The sequence below is a fragment of the Lepidochelys kempii genome, chromosome 8 (assembly GCF_965140285.1).
Source record: "Lepidochelys kempii isolate rLepKem1 chromosome 8, rLepKem1.hap1, whole genome shotgun sequence".
NCBI classification, from domain to species: Eukaryota; Metazoa; Chordata; order Testudines; family Cheloniidae; genus Lepidochelys; species Lepidochelys kempii.
Genome location: NC_136387.1, coordinates 15,792,828 through 15,807,474, shown reverse-complemented (window position 1 = coordinate 15,807,474; position 14,647 = coordinate 15,792,828). Strand labels below are relative to the sequence as shown.

General features: G+C 41.7%; 1 protein-coding gene and 1 long non-coding RNA gene across 7 annotated transcripts in view; one reads left to right on the top strand and one right to left on the bottom strand.

Annotated features, from left to right (window-relative positions):
* SHROOM1 (shroom family member 1) overlaps nucleotides 1–7,142 on the top strand; it is a 75,001-nt gene extending 67,859 nt beyond the window's left edge. For all 5 annotated transcript variants that reach the window (XM_073355666.2, XM_073355662.2, XM_073355664.2 and 2 more), the window contains 4 exons: nucleotides 1,495–2,112; nucleotides 2,621–2,774; nucleotides 4,317–4,589; nucleotides 6,544–7,142. In XM_073355666.2, coding sequence (XP_073211767.1) covers nucleotides 1,495–2,112; nucleotides 2,621–2,774; nucleotides 4,317–4,589; nucleotides 6,544–6,798 — 1,300 coding nt within the window. In that variant the 3' untranslated portion in view covers nucleotides 6,799–7,142. The remainder of the gene's footprint in view (nucleotides 1–1,494; nucleotides 2,113–2,620; nucleotides 2,775–4,316; nucleotides 4,590–6,543) is intronic.
* LOC140915648 (uncharacterized) overlaps nucleotides 1–14,647 on the bottom strand; it is an 80,631-nt gene extending 65,984 nt beyond the window's left edge. For both annotated transcript variants that reach the window (XR_012160230.1, XR_012160229.1), the window contains exon 1: nucleotides 14,562–14,647. This is a non-coding gene — a long non-coding RNA (uncharacterized LOC140915648). The remainder of the gene's footprint in view (nucleotides 1–14,561) is intronic.

The following is a 14,647-nucleotide window of genomic DNA, read 5'->3' as shown; positions in this document are numbered from 1 at the left end:
AAAGGGCCAGCATGCTCAGCTACACTGAACAATTTCCCCTTTGCCTATTGCCTTCTGCTTCCATATCTGCATTCAGCCCATTTAAAAAGAGAAAAATATTAACCGGTCAGCTGTTATACCTCTCTTTTAATAAAGGGTTAGAATTAGAAAATGAGTGTTGTTTATGAAGAACAGATTGAGGGAGTGGCTACCTAAACTCAGGTGATACTTTCTGGGTTAGAGGGCACTTGCTGCAGAAATAAATAGAAGGTACACAGTAAAGTTTCTTCCATTCACAATATTGTAGCTGGGTCACAAAAACTGTTCTGAAGAAAATACTTGGGGGGCAGCAATACTTCCCTTCACTACAGGGGGCAAAGTCTAATCCTGATTTTCTGAACTCTGGTGAATCAAATCTCTGGATAGTTCAGTTATGCCTCTTGAGGCTGCACTGTTTGAAGCGCCAGTCCTCAATTACAGAAGCAGATCTCCCTTGTCAGTCAGTTCCTGTGGCATTTAGGAGCTGAGCAAAGCAAAAGCACTGCAGCACCTAAGAGATCAGCAGGAATTTAGCTCCAAGCCTGTGGAGCTGGGCACTCAGCTGAACTGCAGCTCTCAGATATTTAAATATACAGTTTTCCAAAGCTTTCAGATTTCACAAAGACATTAGTAAAATTGGGGGTGTTTTACACATGCCCGTGAAACTATTGTGAATGGACCAAATTTCTAGCTAACGGCTTTCAGTGGGAACACAGCAAGAAGGTGCTCTGCAGGAAAAACCATACTCCATTAAATGCATCATCAATGTACCCGATGGGAATGTACACCCTAGTTGAGCTCCTAACTAGGAGGAAGGTGGGGAATGGCGTTGGGCTCCTAACGTCTGTTCAGGGAGGAGACAACCCCTTCTTCTCCACCTCCTTTACCCTCATATTAGGGGAGGGCAATGGGCTGCCAGTAATAGTGCTGGGACAAGGTTAAAGGAGTTGTGGGGGCTGACAGCAGCCTTCCACCAGGTGGTACAAAGAAAAGATGACCTGCACTGGACAAGTTATTGCAGCTGGTTCCCAGATGTGTTACTCAATAAAGTTGTGCCCTTAAACCACATTCCTGGTATTTTGTCTGTTCTCCTGTGGCGTCTGGCACAATATGATAGCAAGCAGTGCCGCAATGGCTCTGCTTCCTTGTGTATTATGCTTTCATCTCAAGGAGTCAGTGTACAACGGGGTTTTTAAATGTTTTCAAAGGAGGCGTAATGCGAAGGGATGGAGCTGGAAATGGGAGACTGCATATTAACTGAGGACCCCAGAAATGTGAGGGCCTGTACAATTAGCACATATCTAGCATTGGCCCTGCCCTGTGGCCCGCAAGCACAGTGAACACTTATCACAGATTCAGAAGCTCTGAGACTTTGAAAAAGGTAGACATGAAAATATCTATGCCCTGATCTGCCAGAACTTCTGGTGGAGCAGTGAACGTCCACAGTGAATGCAACTTCTTTCTTCTTTCCTGTAGATACCAGATTCCTGAGAAAGAGGAATCCAGTCTTGGAGGTCGGCATGAGGAGAATAAAGACAGTAGTACAGTTGTGAATTCATGTTGTCCAGATGTCAAGGAACTAACTCCTGAAATCCCTATCCTGTTCCCTAGAAGAGGAGACAATGAAGAGACTCAGGTGGAAAAAGAATGCAGTGTAAAATCTCTGGCTGGCAAGGCTTCAAAGGGAACCCCACGGCAGCAATTAGAGTCAAATGATATTGCACTTTCCCAGGAAAAAATAAATTGCCACACAGCATCATCAGCTCAGTCCGAGCAAGGAGATCAAATCAGTAGTTCAGCCTTAAATGAAAAAGCAGCGTACAACAGCCAGAATTGTGTCCTGCCAGAAAAGGAGACAGACTTTCCTAAAAGGAGACTGAAATCCCCTGAAGACCAGAGATATGAAGAACTTGCTATGGAGATAATTGCCACAGACAATTCTCTGGCTGATATCCTTATCCCTCATCCTACTAGAAAAACTGCTCTAGACCTCCTGGAGGGCCTTTTTCCTGTTAATATTTCAATGTCTGACAGATCACACAGAAATAAGGGAGCTAGGATGAGAGAAGAGGTGCAGCCTGTCCTGGAAAATGAGTAAGTAGTTTGAGATTACATATTCCTTTCTGTCTCAATGTATATTTGTCTCCTTCGTTCACTGGAGCATCAGAATACCTGGGGATTCTGTTTTTTTAAATGAGCAACAAATTCTGTGGCCCATCTTCTGGTTGTCACACCAAGGAAGGTCTAAGGAAATAGTCATAGCTGTACATAAGAAAGAGAGGTAGAATTCTGACTGGGAAATAGGGCCCTGAATAGCTATGCTAGTGCCCTGGATGGATTTCTTTTTTGTATCACATGCAATGTGCCAGACTGGAAATGTTTTCATGAGAGATTCCCAAAGTAGTTCTGGAGTTATTAGAAGGGAACATGATAATTCTTGGCTGTCAGAAATCTTATGCTCCAGATATTTTCAAAGGTTAGAATATCCCTGAGTGGGGGGGGAAAATGATTCTGGATAATCTAGAAACACATGTGAATAGGAACCACATTGTTCATGAACTAGGCTCTAAACATTTGTTAACGTATTTATTTTCCGCTTCAGGAGCAGGAAAAGTATTGATGGTCCAACAGAACCATGTTCTGAAACTGAACACAGTGCAGGTCCGAGTACAGAAGATCCCAATTCTAACATGAACCAAATCCTAATTAAGAACAGAGATGGCTCAAATGACCTTGATGACATCACTTCCAAGAAAGTAGGTATATGAATGTGAAAAGGACTGTGTGGGTCTCCTTACAGTAACTAAGATATTGTCATACATTTGGTACGTGTACTGTTAGAGAAAGCACTTTTATCAACATACTTTAACACCATATCAGTACTTCAAAGTGCATTGAGACTTTCTGGGCCAAATTCATCTTTATTATAACTCCATTTAAAGTCATGATGAATTTGGTATATTGACTGTAACTGATAAATTCTGTCCTGTTTTATTCATCTGCCAAAGACATCCACTGTGAGAGTGATCAGGGATAGACTCTGAGCTGAACGCTTCCTTGCAAAACTAGCTTCTGTACACTAGCTGATTCAAAATTGTACAGTATTTGAGACCAGATCTGAACCCTAAATTGATTACATCTGGCAATCTAAGTGAAAGATGATCTTTACATTTAGGGGACTGGCAGCAGTTTCTGTTGATAGCAGCAGTTTCTGTTGATAGCATCTGTCTATTGGCTTTCACATGTGCAGAGAAAAAAAAGATAAGAGACTATGATTCCTAAAGCAGAAATACTGTGCTTCTTTAAAAATAACCCATATCACTCTTCAAAAGAATTAAGCTTGTTAGTTGTAGAAATATGGCCAAATTAATTATAATCTGCCTACTTAAAATTCTTCCTACAGTGGATGTGGTATTCTTCCCTACGCACTGTTTAGCGGATGCTCCCTTCTCTGTCAGAGTTGGCTGCATTTCAGTGAAAGTTGGTGTGATCCTTCTCCCACTCATCTCTGAGCCTTCTTTCATGCTGCCCACTGTGGATGGTACACCCTCCCCAAATCTGTTCACCAACCTACCTCCCTTGCCTCATTCAAATCCCCCCATAGAATTCAGTTCTGTTATATGGACTACAGGAAGTGAGTTGAATTAGCTTTTAATGGAACCATCACACTGTGTCCATGTCTTACTGAGTAATTATATGCTCTTAATACTATAACCCTTATCCTCCTTCCCTTTTTTGCCTGTAAGGGCATGTCTACACTTACCTCCGGAGCAATCGATCCAGTGAGGGTCGATTTATCGCATCTAGTGAAGACGCGATAATTCGACCGCCGAGAGCTCTCCCGTCAACTCCGGTACTCCACGAGGGTGAAAGGCGCAGGTGGAGTCGATGGGGGAGCATCAGTTGTCGATCTACTGCAGTGAAGTAGCTCTAAGTACAACTTCAGCTACACTATTTTCGTAGCTGAAATTGTGTAACTTAGACCGACTTAACTAGCCCCCCCCCGCCCCGTGTAGACCAGGCCTTAATTACCCTTGCCAGGTATGTTATGCAAACTCTTTGGCTTTATTGAGGCAACTACCAGACTTTCACTCTTGGGGGTGAAAATAATAATATAGTTTATAAAGTCATTGGAACTTGTTTGTAACTGTCTTTTGTACAGGCTTGAAAGTATTTAAAAAAAAAAAGTTTAAAATCTGGAGGAGACAATCTGTGGAAAAAGCCAGTGTCTGTAAGCAGTTTGGATTCTGGGAGTTAGTAACAAAGTTTCCAATTTTTTTTTTTTATTTCCCCTGCAGAAGGAACTTATTTCTAGCATCCAATCCAAACTGCAGACCCTCTGGGAAGAAAGGGAACTTGTCCTATCCGAAACCAAGGAGTATGCTCTGCGTGGCAAAGAGCTAGAGGCAATGGTACAAGATGTCTGCAAGCCCAATGAGTATGAGCGCTACCTGATGTTCATTGGTGATCTGGAAAAGGTAGTGAGCCTGCTGCTCTGTTTGTCCAGCCGCCTCGCTCGAGTCCAAAATGCCATGAGGAAAATCAATGAGAATACAGATGCTGAGGAGAAGGTGAGTCACAAAAGGATTGGAGATTTAGCCTCTTTATTTCTTTCACACTTATCTTTCAAGATAGATCTTCACTGGATCTATTTCTCTGTCTCAGAACTCTATAGAGTTCTGGATAAAATTAGATGCAGATCTGAACCATGGCTGGCTTTGCCAGTAGTAGTTAATAATTGGCTTGGCGTATTTCCATGGCAGAGAAAGAGTGAGCCTCACAAACGATAATTGCTCAGTGGAGGAAAAGTTAGGCTCCTACCTAAAGCAGGAGTGCAAGGTGGTGATGGGAACAGGTAAGCACTGTGTAGATGCTGAACTATAGTTGTGGCTTTTGAAACTGTCAGTATATGGGATTGGGGATCTGGGAAGCCACTTAAACGTCTCCTGTTGGTGTAGAACAAAATCCTGTATTCCAGATGTTTTCCACTGAGGATCATTTCTTCTGAGTTTGGAAATCCTATTTAACACAATGGCCTTGTCTTCACTAGGGGGAAAAAAGTATGTTCCGAACTGGAGGTGAAATCCCCCAAAGTCTTCAACTCAACCTGCTAACTCATGTGAACACCACAAATTGCCTTGTCTTCAATAGGAATTTAACTTAAGTTAGCTAACTTGAGTTAGAAACACTGCTTTTTATTTTCCATAGCGTAGACAAAGCCATTATGTCCTAAGAGATACTTTTTTCTGCTGTCCTTGTTAAATAAGGCGTGCCCCTTTCCACAATACTACCTACGTGGCGGATTCCCAAATGAGGAACAAGTCGAGCACAGAGTTCCTTCTGTGATCTTACCCCCATGAGCAGCGCTGCTCCTTTTCTGCAGAGCTTTGAATTCTTGTGGGTCATTTTTCTTTACATTATCAAATGCATACAATCAATCCAAATTCAGAAACTCACCACCAGAATCTTATCATGTGATGCCCCCTGGAGATTCAGAATATGTCTGCCCTGGAGTTGAGCTCACGGAAGCAAAAGTGGTTTTAGACAATATTTTAAATTGGTTTTGGCTAATACAGCTTAAAACAAGGTGACGCCTGGCCTCTACTCTTCAGTCAAAGCACATTTAAGCTGAACTGGTTATAGATGTTCCCAGCGAACAGTTAATTTCTAGTGGGGTAGTTCCCCTAAACCAGCTGCACTGAGAGCTCTTCACATTAGTTAGGGTACTTTACTCAGGACTTTGGATAAAGTGCTCTAAAGCCTTGTCTACAATTTTTACAAAAATCTCCAATCGTTCAGCTGCACAAGCTTTAACAACATTGGGAGCCCGCGCCTCTCAGGCGCAAACAGTCCTGTTTAGCATGGAGTTGATTAGACTTGTTCTGAGCAGGTTTAATTGATATGGTACTGAAAACGTCCCACATTGCTAATCTTACTAAAACCAGTCCAGCTGAACTAGTGTTCGCAATGGCGGAAATGTTAAAATTCCCTAATGTAGGCCAGGCTTAAACAAATTAATATATACTGTTTTAAAAGCCATCCTCGCTTAGTAGCTACTCTTGTTTAGCAGGTTACTCTCTTCCAGGTACATTAATAGTTATAGTTTATTCTTTTATATAGTTTATTATTACCAATAATAATTTGTTATGCACTGACACTATATTTGGCTCTGTTCAGGCCACAAATACAAACACTTTGTGCCCTAAAGGTTTTACAGTCTACACAAGACAGATGCAGGGTAGACCTGACACACAGAGATAATTAGGATTTTAAATATATTATTACTACCTTTGACTTGCTTCCTGTGGGCAACATAAAAAGTGAATCTTGATGGGATTTGCCAGGCACCTTTACCATGCAAGCCATAAGGGACAGTAATGCAGTCTAGGAGAAGCCATCCAGAATCTAAAGCCACAAGGGGAAGTAATTAAATTTAATACACTGTGGCTCCAGAATGAAGATCTAGAGTCTGTCAGAAATTATTGATTTTCATGGTGTATGCTGCTTTTGCTTTTTCCCTACTAGCAATCATTACATGAACGGCACAACCTCCTGTCTAGACAGCGGGAAGATGCAAAAGATTTGAAAGAAAACCTGGATCGCAGGGAAAGAGTGGTTTCTGGTATCCTTTCCAAATACCTGACTGACCAGCAACTCCAGGAATACAAACACTTTGTTCAAGTGAAGACCTCTTTACTGATAGAGCAGAAAGACCTTGAGGAGCAGATTAAATTTCTCGAGGAGCAGCTGGAGAGCCTAGAGAAGAGCATCCTTCTCTGAGCCACATCAACAGGCCATCCACTTCCAGGAATGGAGGATTCGGGCATTGTGTTGGAACTTCGTACATATTCACTGCATTGCTGCTAAGACATGAACATGGATCAGTTTGATGAATTCCTATTAGTGTCATAGTGTTGATAAGTCCTTAGATGGTCTAGGGACATGTTGGAAGGGTTTTTCCTCTTTGGATGAGCTGAATGACAAAATCTTACAGTATGTAGCAGATTGCATCTTGAAAATGACTGATGAGACTTGTCACCCTTATTAATTTGACATTTTTCCTTCTCCCTGTCATCTGCCCGTTTCCACACTGACATCATCTCAATAAAAGACTCATAAAAATATTTCCTCTTTGTGGGTGGGTTGAATATTCAAAATAAGAAATTATGTGGGTTTTTGAATTGTGAATTAAAGAGAGAGGATAAACAACTCCAAAGCACAATGCCATGGGCCACTTAGTGAAACTCCTCTGACAATTTAATGATAGCGTCCCCAGTTAATACCTTCAAGTGACATGTAATAATGGAACATATTGTCACGGGAATAATACTGAACTCTTTTAATCAGCAGTAAGTCCCCCGGCCTTTTGTGACTCTGCAGCTGTAGAATGTAATGGCTATTTCATCTGAATCTGGGTGGGATGTTCAACAGAAAACTCACGAGGACTGCAAGAAGAGCTGTGGGCATGGGTTCCCGCAGGCCACAGAGAAGTATTTAGTGGTGAAGTTGACATAAAGTGATGCTCTCAAAAATGGTAAATCCAAAAATGGCACCTACCCTCGCTATCTGCAGACTCCACACAGTGCTTCCTAGGTGACTGTTTTTCAAATTATTGCTTCACTGTTTGTTTGTTTTTCTTCACTTAGTGCCAATCACCCAGCACTTATTATGGACCCTGCCATGAAAAACCACTGTGCTGTGATACAAACTGGTTGAATTTCAAAGAGTTTTTGTAAACCATGAGTACAAAAAAAAAGACTTTAAAAGGCGGGGAAAGTTACTTGACAATGTCCTTTTAAAATAATGTGTATTGAAGGTCTTTCAAGTGATATTACTGTATTGAAATTGTTTCATTTAATACTCCTTTACCACTAGATAGATACTCCTTCATCACTAGGTGTATCAGCTGTAGGTTCCCTGAACATCAAAGTTCACGAATCTAACTGGAACTTCTTCCTGATCTGGGCAAGAGGGGAAGGCAGGTCTTGATGTTTTCACAAGTGACAGAAGTCACCAACATTTGTTATACTGAGAAAGGGAGACAGTTTTATCCCCTGCATCAGAAAGAAAGGCTCCTTGGGTCTGATGCAGCATAGAAAACTTTCATGGTTGATGCCCATGGAACTTTCATACATGCACAGCCAGTGTTCATAGAACCGTGTTGCAAATAAATCTCACTATTAATTATCATCCTTTATTTCCCCCTACCAAATATTGTGGGTTTTTTTCCTTCAGAGCCTTGAGGTTTCCCTCTCCACTTATACATACTGCTCCTCACCATTAAATACGTCACTCAATCACAGGTGGAGGTGGCTCTCTGGGACTGGCCAACCCTCATACCTGCCAGCAGAGGTTACTAAAGCATGAGCACAAGATACCCCCTCTGCCACCAGACTGAGCAAGTTCCCACTCCTAGAGGTCATGATTTCTGATCCTCCATATTACACTGCCCCAAAAACCCTCCACCCATCCCCCTTTCCTGATTTGCTCCAGCTTTATCTGCTTTTCTGGGATCAGCTGCAGTGTGGTGGCATTCTTCTATGTTGGCACTTCAGTAAGGGCATACTAAGAACAAATTATGTGAGATAGCCCTGCACGCAAGGTGATTCCCCTTGCCCCTCACCTACCTGCCTTTGTTAGCAGTAATGAAAAGGTTAATCTTTTATTTTGTAGAATTGATATCAGTAATAAAATCTGTTCCTCTTGGCTCATTTTGAACAAAAGTCCTCCAGATCCTGAAGTGAGATGAGTAATTAAAAAAGACATGTTCTCATTATTTTTCAGTTCTTGCCTTGTCACATAACTTGCTGAATGTGAGGGTTGTCTGGTTACTTAGTATGCAGCTGTACAATAAATGGTTCGATACAGCCCAGACACCAACGAAATTGTGCTCGAAAAGGCACAGGTCTTCTCAGAGGGAATTGCTTTTAAAGCTTAGCTTGCATGCAGGTTTCACAACACAGAGTGAAAAATACCCTGCGATGCTACAAACAGCCTTTGCTGAGATAATAAGCCTTGCGTTCAATTCTTGAAAGTCTGTGACGCACGTACAGTATGCTGCCTGTCTTTTAAATTTATTTCGTATAAGGCACAGTACTGCTTGGCCTAGGAAGCAGACAGCAGTGAGCTGAAACCAAATAACTTAAAGTTTACAACAGAATATTTATTTCACAGTCAAGAGAGCTCGATGTCACCATCTTCCAGAAATACCCACAACCAGGAGAGAGCCAGGGGCAAGGAAAGCTCAGCGAGGACCCCTGAGGAGTTTTACTCATACTTCCAACATGGGAGCTGGGGCGGGTTTTGAGCCTCCCCCACAGAACAGTCAGGTGGCTCAGCTTCAGATGACCTACATGGATTGATGGGAATCCACTGCAGCCCAGAGCCATCTGTACAAAAGCTTACTACTGCCCATCTTCCTGGAGCTCTTCCCCTGCAATCTTCTAAAGGAGTGTTCCACAGCACAGAAGGGGCTTAACAGAAAACTCTGAAAGCTTTAGACTTTATGGACTTTTGCAATGGATCTCTTGCAGAATTGGGAATGGGTCCCATCCTAGCCTGACCCTTGCAATCCACAAAGCCCTGTCCACATGAGGGCCTCCTTCGCACGAGGAGCCAAGTGCAATATTGCCAACCCCAAGCATTCAAAAATAATGCATCACGCTCTCCCCAGTCATGAAACTGGCTTAAAATTATGTTCTAGCAGGTAATAATTCTGGTGGTTGTTGTTGTTTTTTTTAATTTGCCATACTTTAGTATTAGGATACACTCAAGCCACGTTTTCAGACTTTCATCTGCAATAATTTTTTCTCTGTAACCTCAGACCTTTTTTTAAAAAAATAAAACCAGATTCTCTCATATGCACAGGATTCCAAGAGCTGGGACTTGAAGAAAACCACCAAGTAGCATGAGACTTGTGATAAAATTGTGAAAGCTGGCGACACGGCAAGTAGTACAATCTGGCCCCAAAATACTATTCCAGTCTTATGTCCAGTCCAAATTGTGTCTGCCTTAGTCATGTGACTAATTTTAGTGAACTCAGTACTGGTATTAGCAGAATTTGGAAAGTCAGTAGTTATTTTAGACTCTATATGATTTTTTTAAAGGTACAGTATGTTATGCATTTCAACTGAATATTTTAGCACAATTTATCAAAACTGTGGTATTTTAAAATGTTTCTTTCCTCCCCCTTCCCGAAAACTGGATTAGTGTAAATTAAATGCAGATGATATTTCTATGCATTTAAAAATTTATTAAGCCATGTTAGTGCTTTGGAGTGTTGGTTATGCTGAAATATAGAATTATGGACAGAGAAATAACACATTTCTTTCCAACCATCTGCTTCATTATTGTTTCATTACCTGTCAGTAGCAAACACTCATCATCATTCACAGAGATCCTTGTATATTATTGTATGTACATCTTTATACAATGGAAGAATAGGTATCAATGAGAAAATGCCTTCCTATCTGATGCTGCTCTTCATGTCTAGACAGACAGAAGGTCTTCATACAAGAGTATTTCAGTGCAATAGATAATGTAACAGACATAGCAGAAAATACAACAGCTGTAGATTATTTTCAAAAGCATTTTGGTCCTGATTCTCCTCTCACACAATCAGGCGTAACTCCACATAAGTCAGTTGAGTTCCACCAGGATGAAGCCAGTGTGTGAGGAAAACTAGACCCTTCATGCTTAAATGACCTCGCCTGAACAGCATTTCGAAATGAGTACATGATTTACCAACAACACGAAGTTCAAGGTACCTTAAAAATCTCCATCTCCCCACTGTCAGGTGAATCAAGCCACATATTTACGTTCAGTAAAAACAAACCTAAGTAGTAATACAAATATTGTAAATATTTTAAAATTCCAACTAAATCAGTTTTGGGTTTGGATTGAAACATTTCTCCTGCACTGTTTGCAACTCAGGTATTATAGCCCTGGAATCAGAACATGAGACTGAAATTAACTCATTAGTACAGTTTAACTGTCTAGGATGAAGGAAGTACACAAAAGAAACTGTAGAAATAGCAATAAGCAAATTAGGCCCCAATTCTGCATACAATCATGTACATTAACTCAGTGGGACTGCTCAAAGTTAAGCACATGCATGAATATTTGCAGGATCCGGGCCTTGGTCTCAATAATCTAAGGTATTATTAATAACCCAAAGAAACCTTTTACTATATACAGATTTAACATGACAGTGCCCCTTCAGAAGTGGACTTTAAAAAAAAACAAAACCCTACAAATTAAATGTTCAAGGAATGGACAATTCTAAAAGATCATTATGGATATTTTTGTTAAATCTATTGAATTGTTTGTATGAATACATATCACAAAGTTTGATTTGAAGGTGCAATGCTTTTTTTCTTTCAACTGCTGCTCCTTATACAGAGATGTTTGCCAGGATAACCACTGTAGTTCAAGCTTAACTTTATTAGAATGAATAAAAGTTTTAAACCACTGGAAGTGGTGAAGAACAATGCCTGGCATCTGCCCCATGTGCCAGTTGGCAATGCTACCACATGGGTGATCTCTCTGTTGAATGGAAATCAAACGTATAGTCCCTTTCCCAGTCCAAGAATATAACTGTAGAGAGTTGTTTATGAGATGTAAACTGTCTGCTTGATATTAAAAATGGGAACTTGCTTGGTATAAATAACAGTAGCTCAATCAATCCCTCTCAAGGCATCCTGAGGCAATGATGTAGCTTTAAAACTAGCAGAAATTAAAAGGGTATCCTTCTGGTCTCTCACAGCAGAGGTGCAGTTGGCTTGGGTACTATGCAAATTCTCACTCTTAATATTTTGGTATTTGAACATAATGCTTGATAGACCTATCTTTACAACTACCAAACTTTTTGATATGACAAGGCCTTAATGAACAAATACCACAACTAATCTGTTGTCTAAAAAGTAGTTACAGTGCCATGTATGTGCTATTTTTATTTTTCCTAATTCCTCTGTCATGTCTCTGTCTAGGTTTCAGGAAAGTGTAAAAGTGCAAGTGTTGATGAAATATGAAAACAACTTTTAAGTAGACAAAGGGGAAACTGCCTCTGAGGAGCATTAGGAGGTGTGGAGGTCAGTTCTTAGATTAGTGCCCTAAGCCCCATGATAGCTGTGGTGTAGTTCAGGCTGCCCATATGAGACTAGTCCTACATTCCTTGTACATCTAAAATTCCCACTGTGGGCTGGAGTGTTCTGCTTTAAAGTTAGGGGTACAGCTGGGGATATACATTTCGTCTGACCTTATTGAGAGTTAGAGAGTCTTTTTTAAAAACCTACTTGGCCCAGCCCTGAATAATTTCAACATTGGTGTAAAGGCCTATTAACCTTCCCACAAAGAGCAATCAGCTGCTAGCACTCATCGTGCTTTGCCTTTCAAGTAGACAAGAAAAATACAAACACCACCTCATCCCAATAGTGCTATGCCCCTGAGTCTCGCGGGCTTTGCTCTTCTAAGGTATGGAGAGTTCCGGTATGTGTCAAGAAAAAGTCCCCACAACCAGCAAAGGGGAAGGAGGTTGGGAATGTTGAAAATAGACATTTTCAGAAGAGGTAGGAAAGTTTCTCTCTCCCTCTCCACACCCATTGACCCAATGGCAGTCCACAGCCTCTCATTTGTTCACAAGCATTATCTCTGCAAGGTAGCAGTTAGCTCTAAGTAAGGAAGCCTTTTATTGTGAAAACCGTGACCCTCCAGCGTTTCCATCTACATCCAGTTTTTTTTCCACTCTGGCTTGCTTAGGTAAAAGCTGGGAGCAGGAAGAAACAAGGTCATAAAAGGACCCAGCATTACTGCCTTCAGAGTCCAACAGTTCTCTGAAGCTGTAGATGCTGAATATGGTCCCGATTGTGCAAGCCTTTCCCCTGAAGTCAATAGACGTTCTGCCCCAAACCAGCACACAACTAAAGCTCTGTGCAGTGCAAATAAATACCTCCCCCATACATTCCTAGTGGCGTCACCACATATATTAACCTTCCACTTGTAACCTCTAATTTGGGTGGTGGCTATGGATTGCTTCACATGCATTTTTTTTCTCTTCAGCAAAGATAGTGACTTTCCCTCTGCCAAGTAGATTAAGGAAGTCCCAGTGCCTCTGATCTTCATTCCAACCCCTGTTCAAAGCACTGGAAAATTACTGGTTTGCAGAGTTGCAGGGCACTGGCACCTGACCACTACTAGACCTGCTGGACTGCTTCTTACCCAAAGAGGAAGTTAGATAGGGAAAAATGTCAAGAAGGAATCCACTCACTGCCAGAGGGGCTGAACGAGGCACTGCAGCAAATCCCCAATGCAGTCCTATAGAACTCACAAAGTGACAGAATAATCAAAGTCCAGCTGAAGCCTGCTACCTCTCACTTGGTTAATCTGCAGGCCTGGTTTTCCCCACAAAACCCAAAGAGGTCGTTTCAGCCCACTGCCCAAGAAAGAGTTAATAGTAGTGCCCTGTAGTGAGAGCTTGCCTTAGTAAGGTTTCATTACTTGCATAAAACAAACATAATAGGTACTAGCATAGTGGGCAGCAACTAATTACAGCTAACGCAAGTGGGATACAAAGTACTGGTTGCAGAGAGTGATGTGAGGGGAGGAGGCAGGGCAGGCATAATGTTAGGTGGGAAAAGCCTTCTCTCCTTAGGAGAGCAGGTTGGTGGGGGAGGGCAAGAAGCGTTAGTGACCACTGCAGGATAGAATGATCACTGTATTGGCACGAGCCTAGCAATGGGAGTCAGGCTTATGCTGGTGCCATGGAAATAAATATGGCAATTCTAAAAAAAAAAAAACCAATGTGTTCACTAGGGAGCTGAATTTACACCTACTGAAGTAAATAGGAATCTTTCAATTGATTTCAGTGGGTGCTAAATCAAGCCTGGATGCACAAAGGCTGCAATGAACTCCTTTTGGCCAAGCCTCATTGCATGGAGCCCCACTTTAGACAGACAGATGACTGAAACAGTCTTAAATTCCTTGCAGGATCTGAAATGGGTCTCCCAATCCTAGGCACTAGTGTGAATTAATGAGGTTCTACAGTAATTATTAAGTGCAATGATACCCCTGGCTTTGGGAACTCATAGCAACATTCTGAATGTAAATTAATTCTAAGCCAAGAGCAGAGCCACTTATCGCACAACTAGTCCTCAATGCCCAGAAGGGAGCCCAGGAATTAGACATGAAAGACTGAGCAGGCAGTTGGAGTCATGCAACCTCTCAGATTAGCACCAGAGGCAACCCAAAAACCACTCAAGAAGCAACAAATGAACATTACCGTTTGCCCCTGAAGGCATCTGACTTGTCATAACAGAGACAGCTAAAACGTCACAAGCCCCCAGAAGCTGAGCCCCCTTGTGGCTGAAGCCATGTACTAAAATATTGTGTGAATGTACAGGCTTGGTTTAGAGAATAACAAGGCTCCTCTTTCACAAATATTAACGTGAGGGGGTTTTCTAACAAGCTTTCTCGTCATGACTTTTCCCTATCCCAAGCTACCTCATGGAAGATGCCACTTCAAGAACAACTTCTAGTTCATCACTTACCCTTTCCCTGTCTCATGGCAACTCCTGCTGTGAAGTGGAAAATGGCACCAGCTTCCACTTCCGTGGCCAAGATGGCTGCTCCTTCC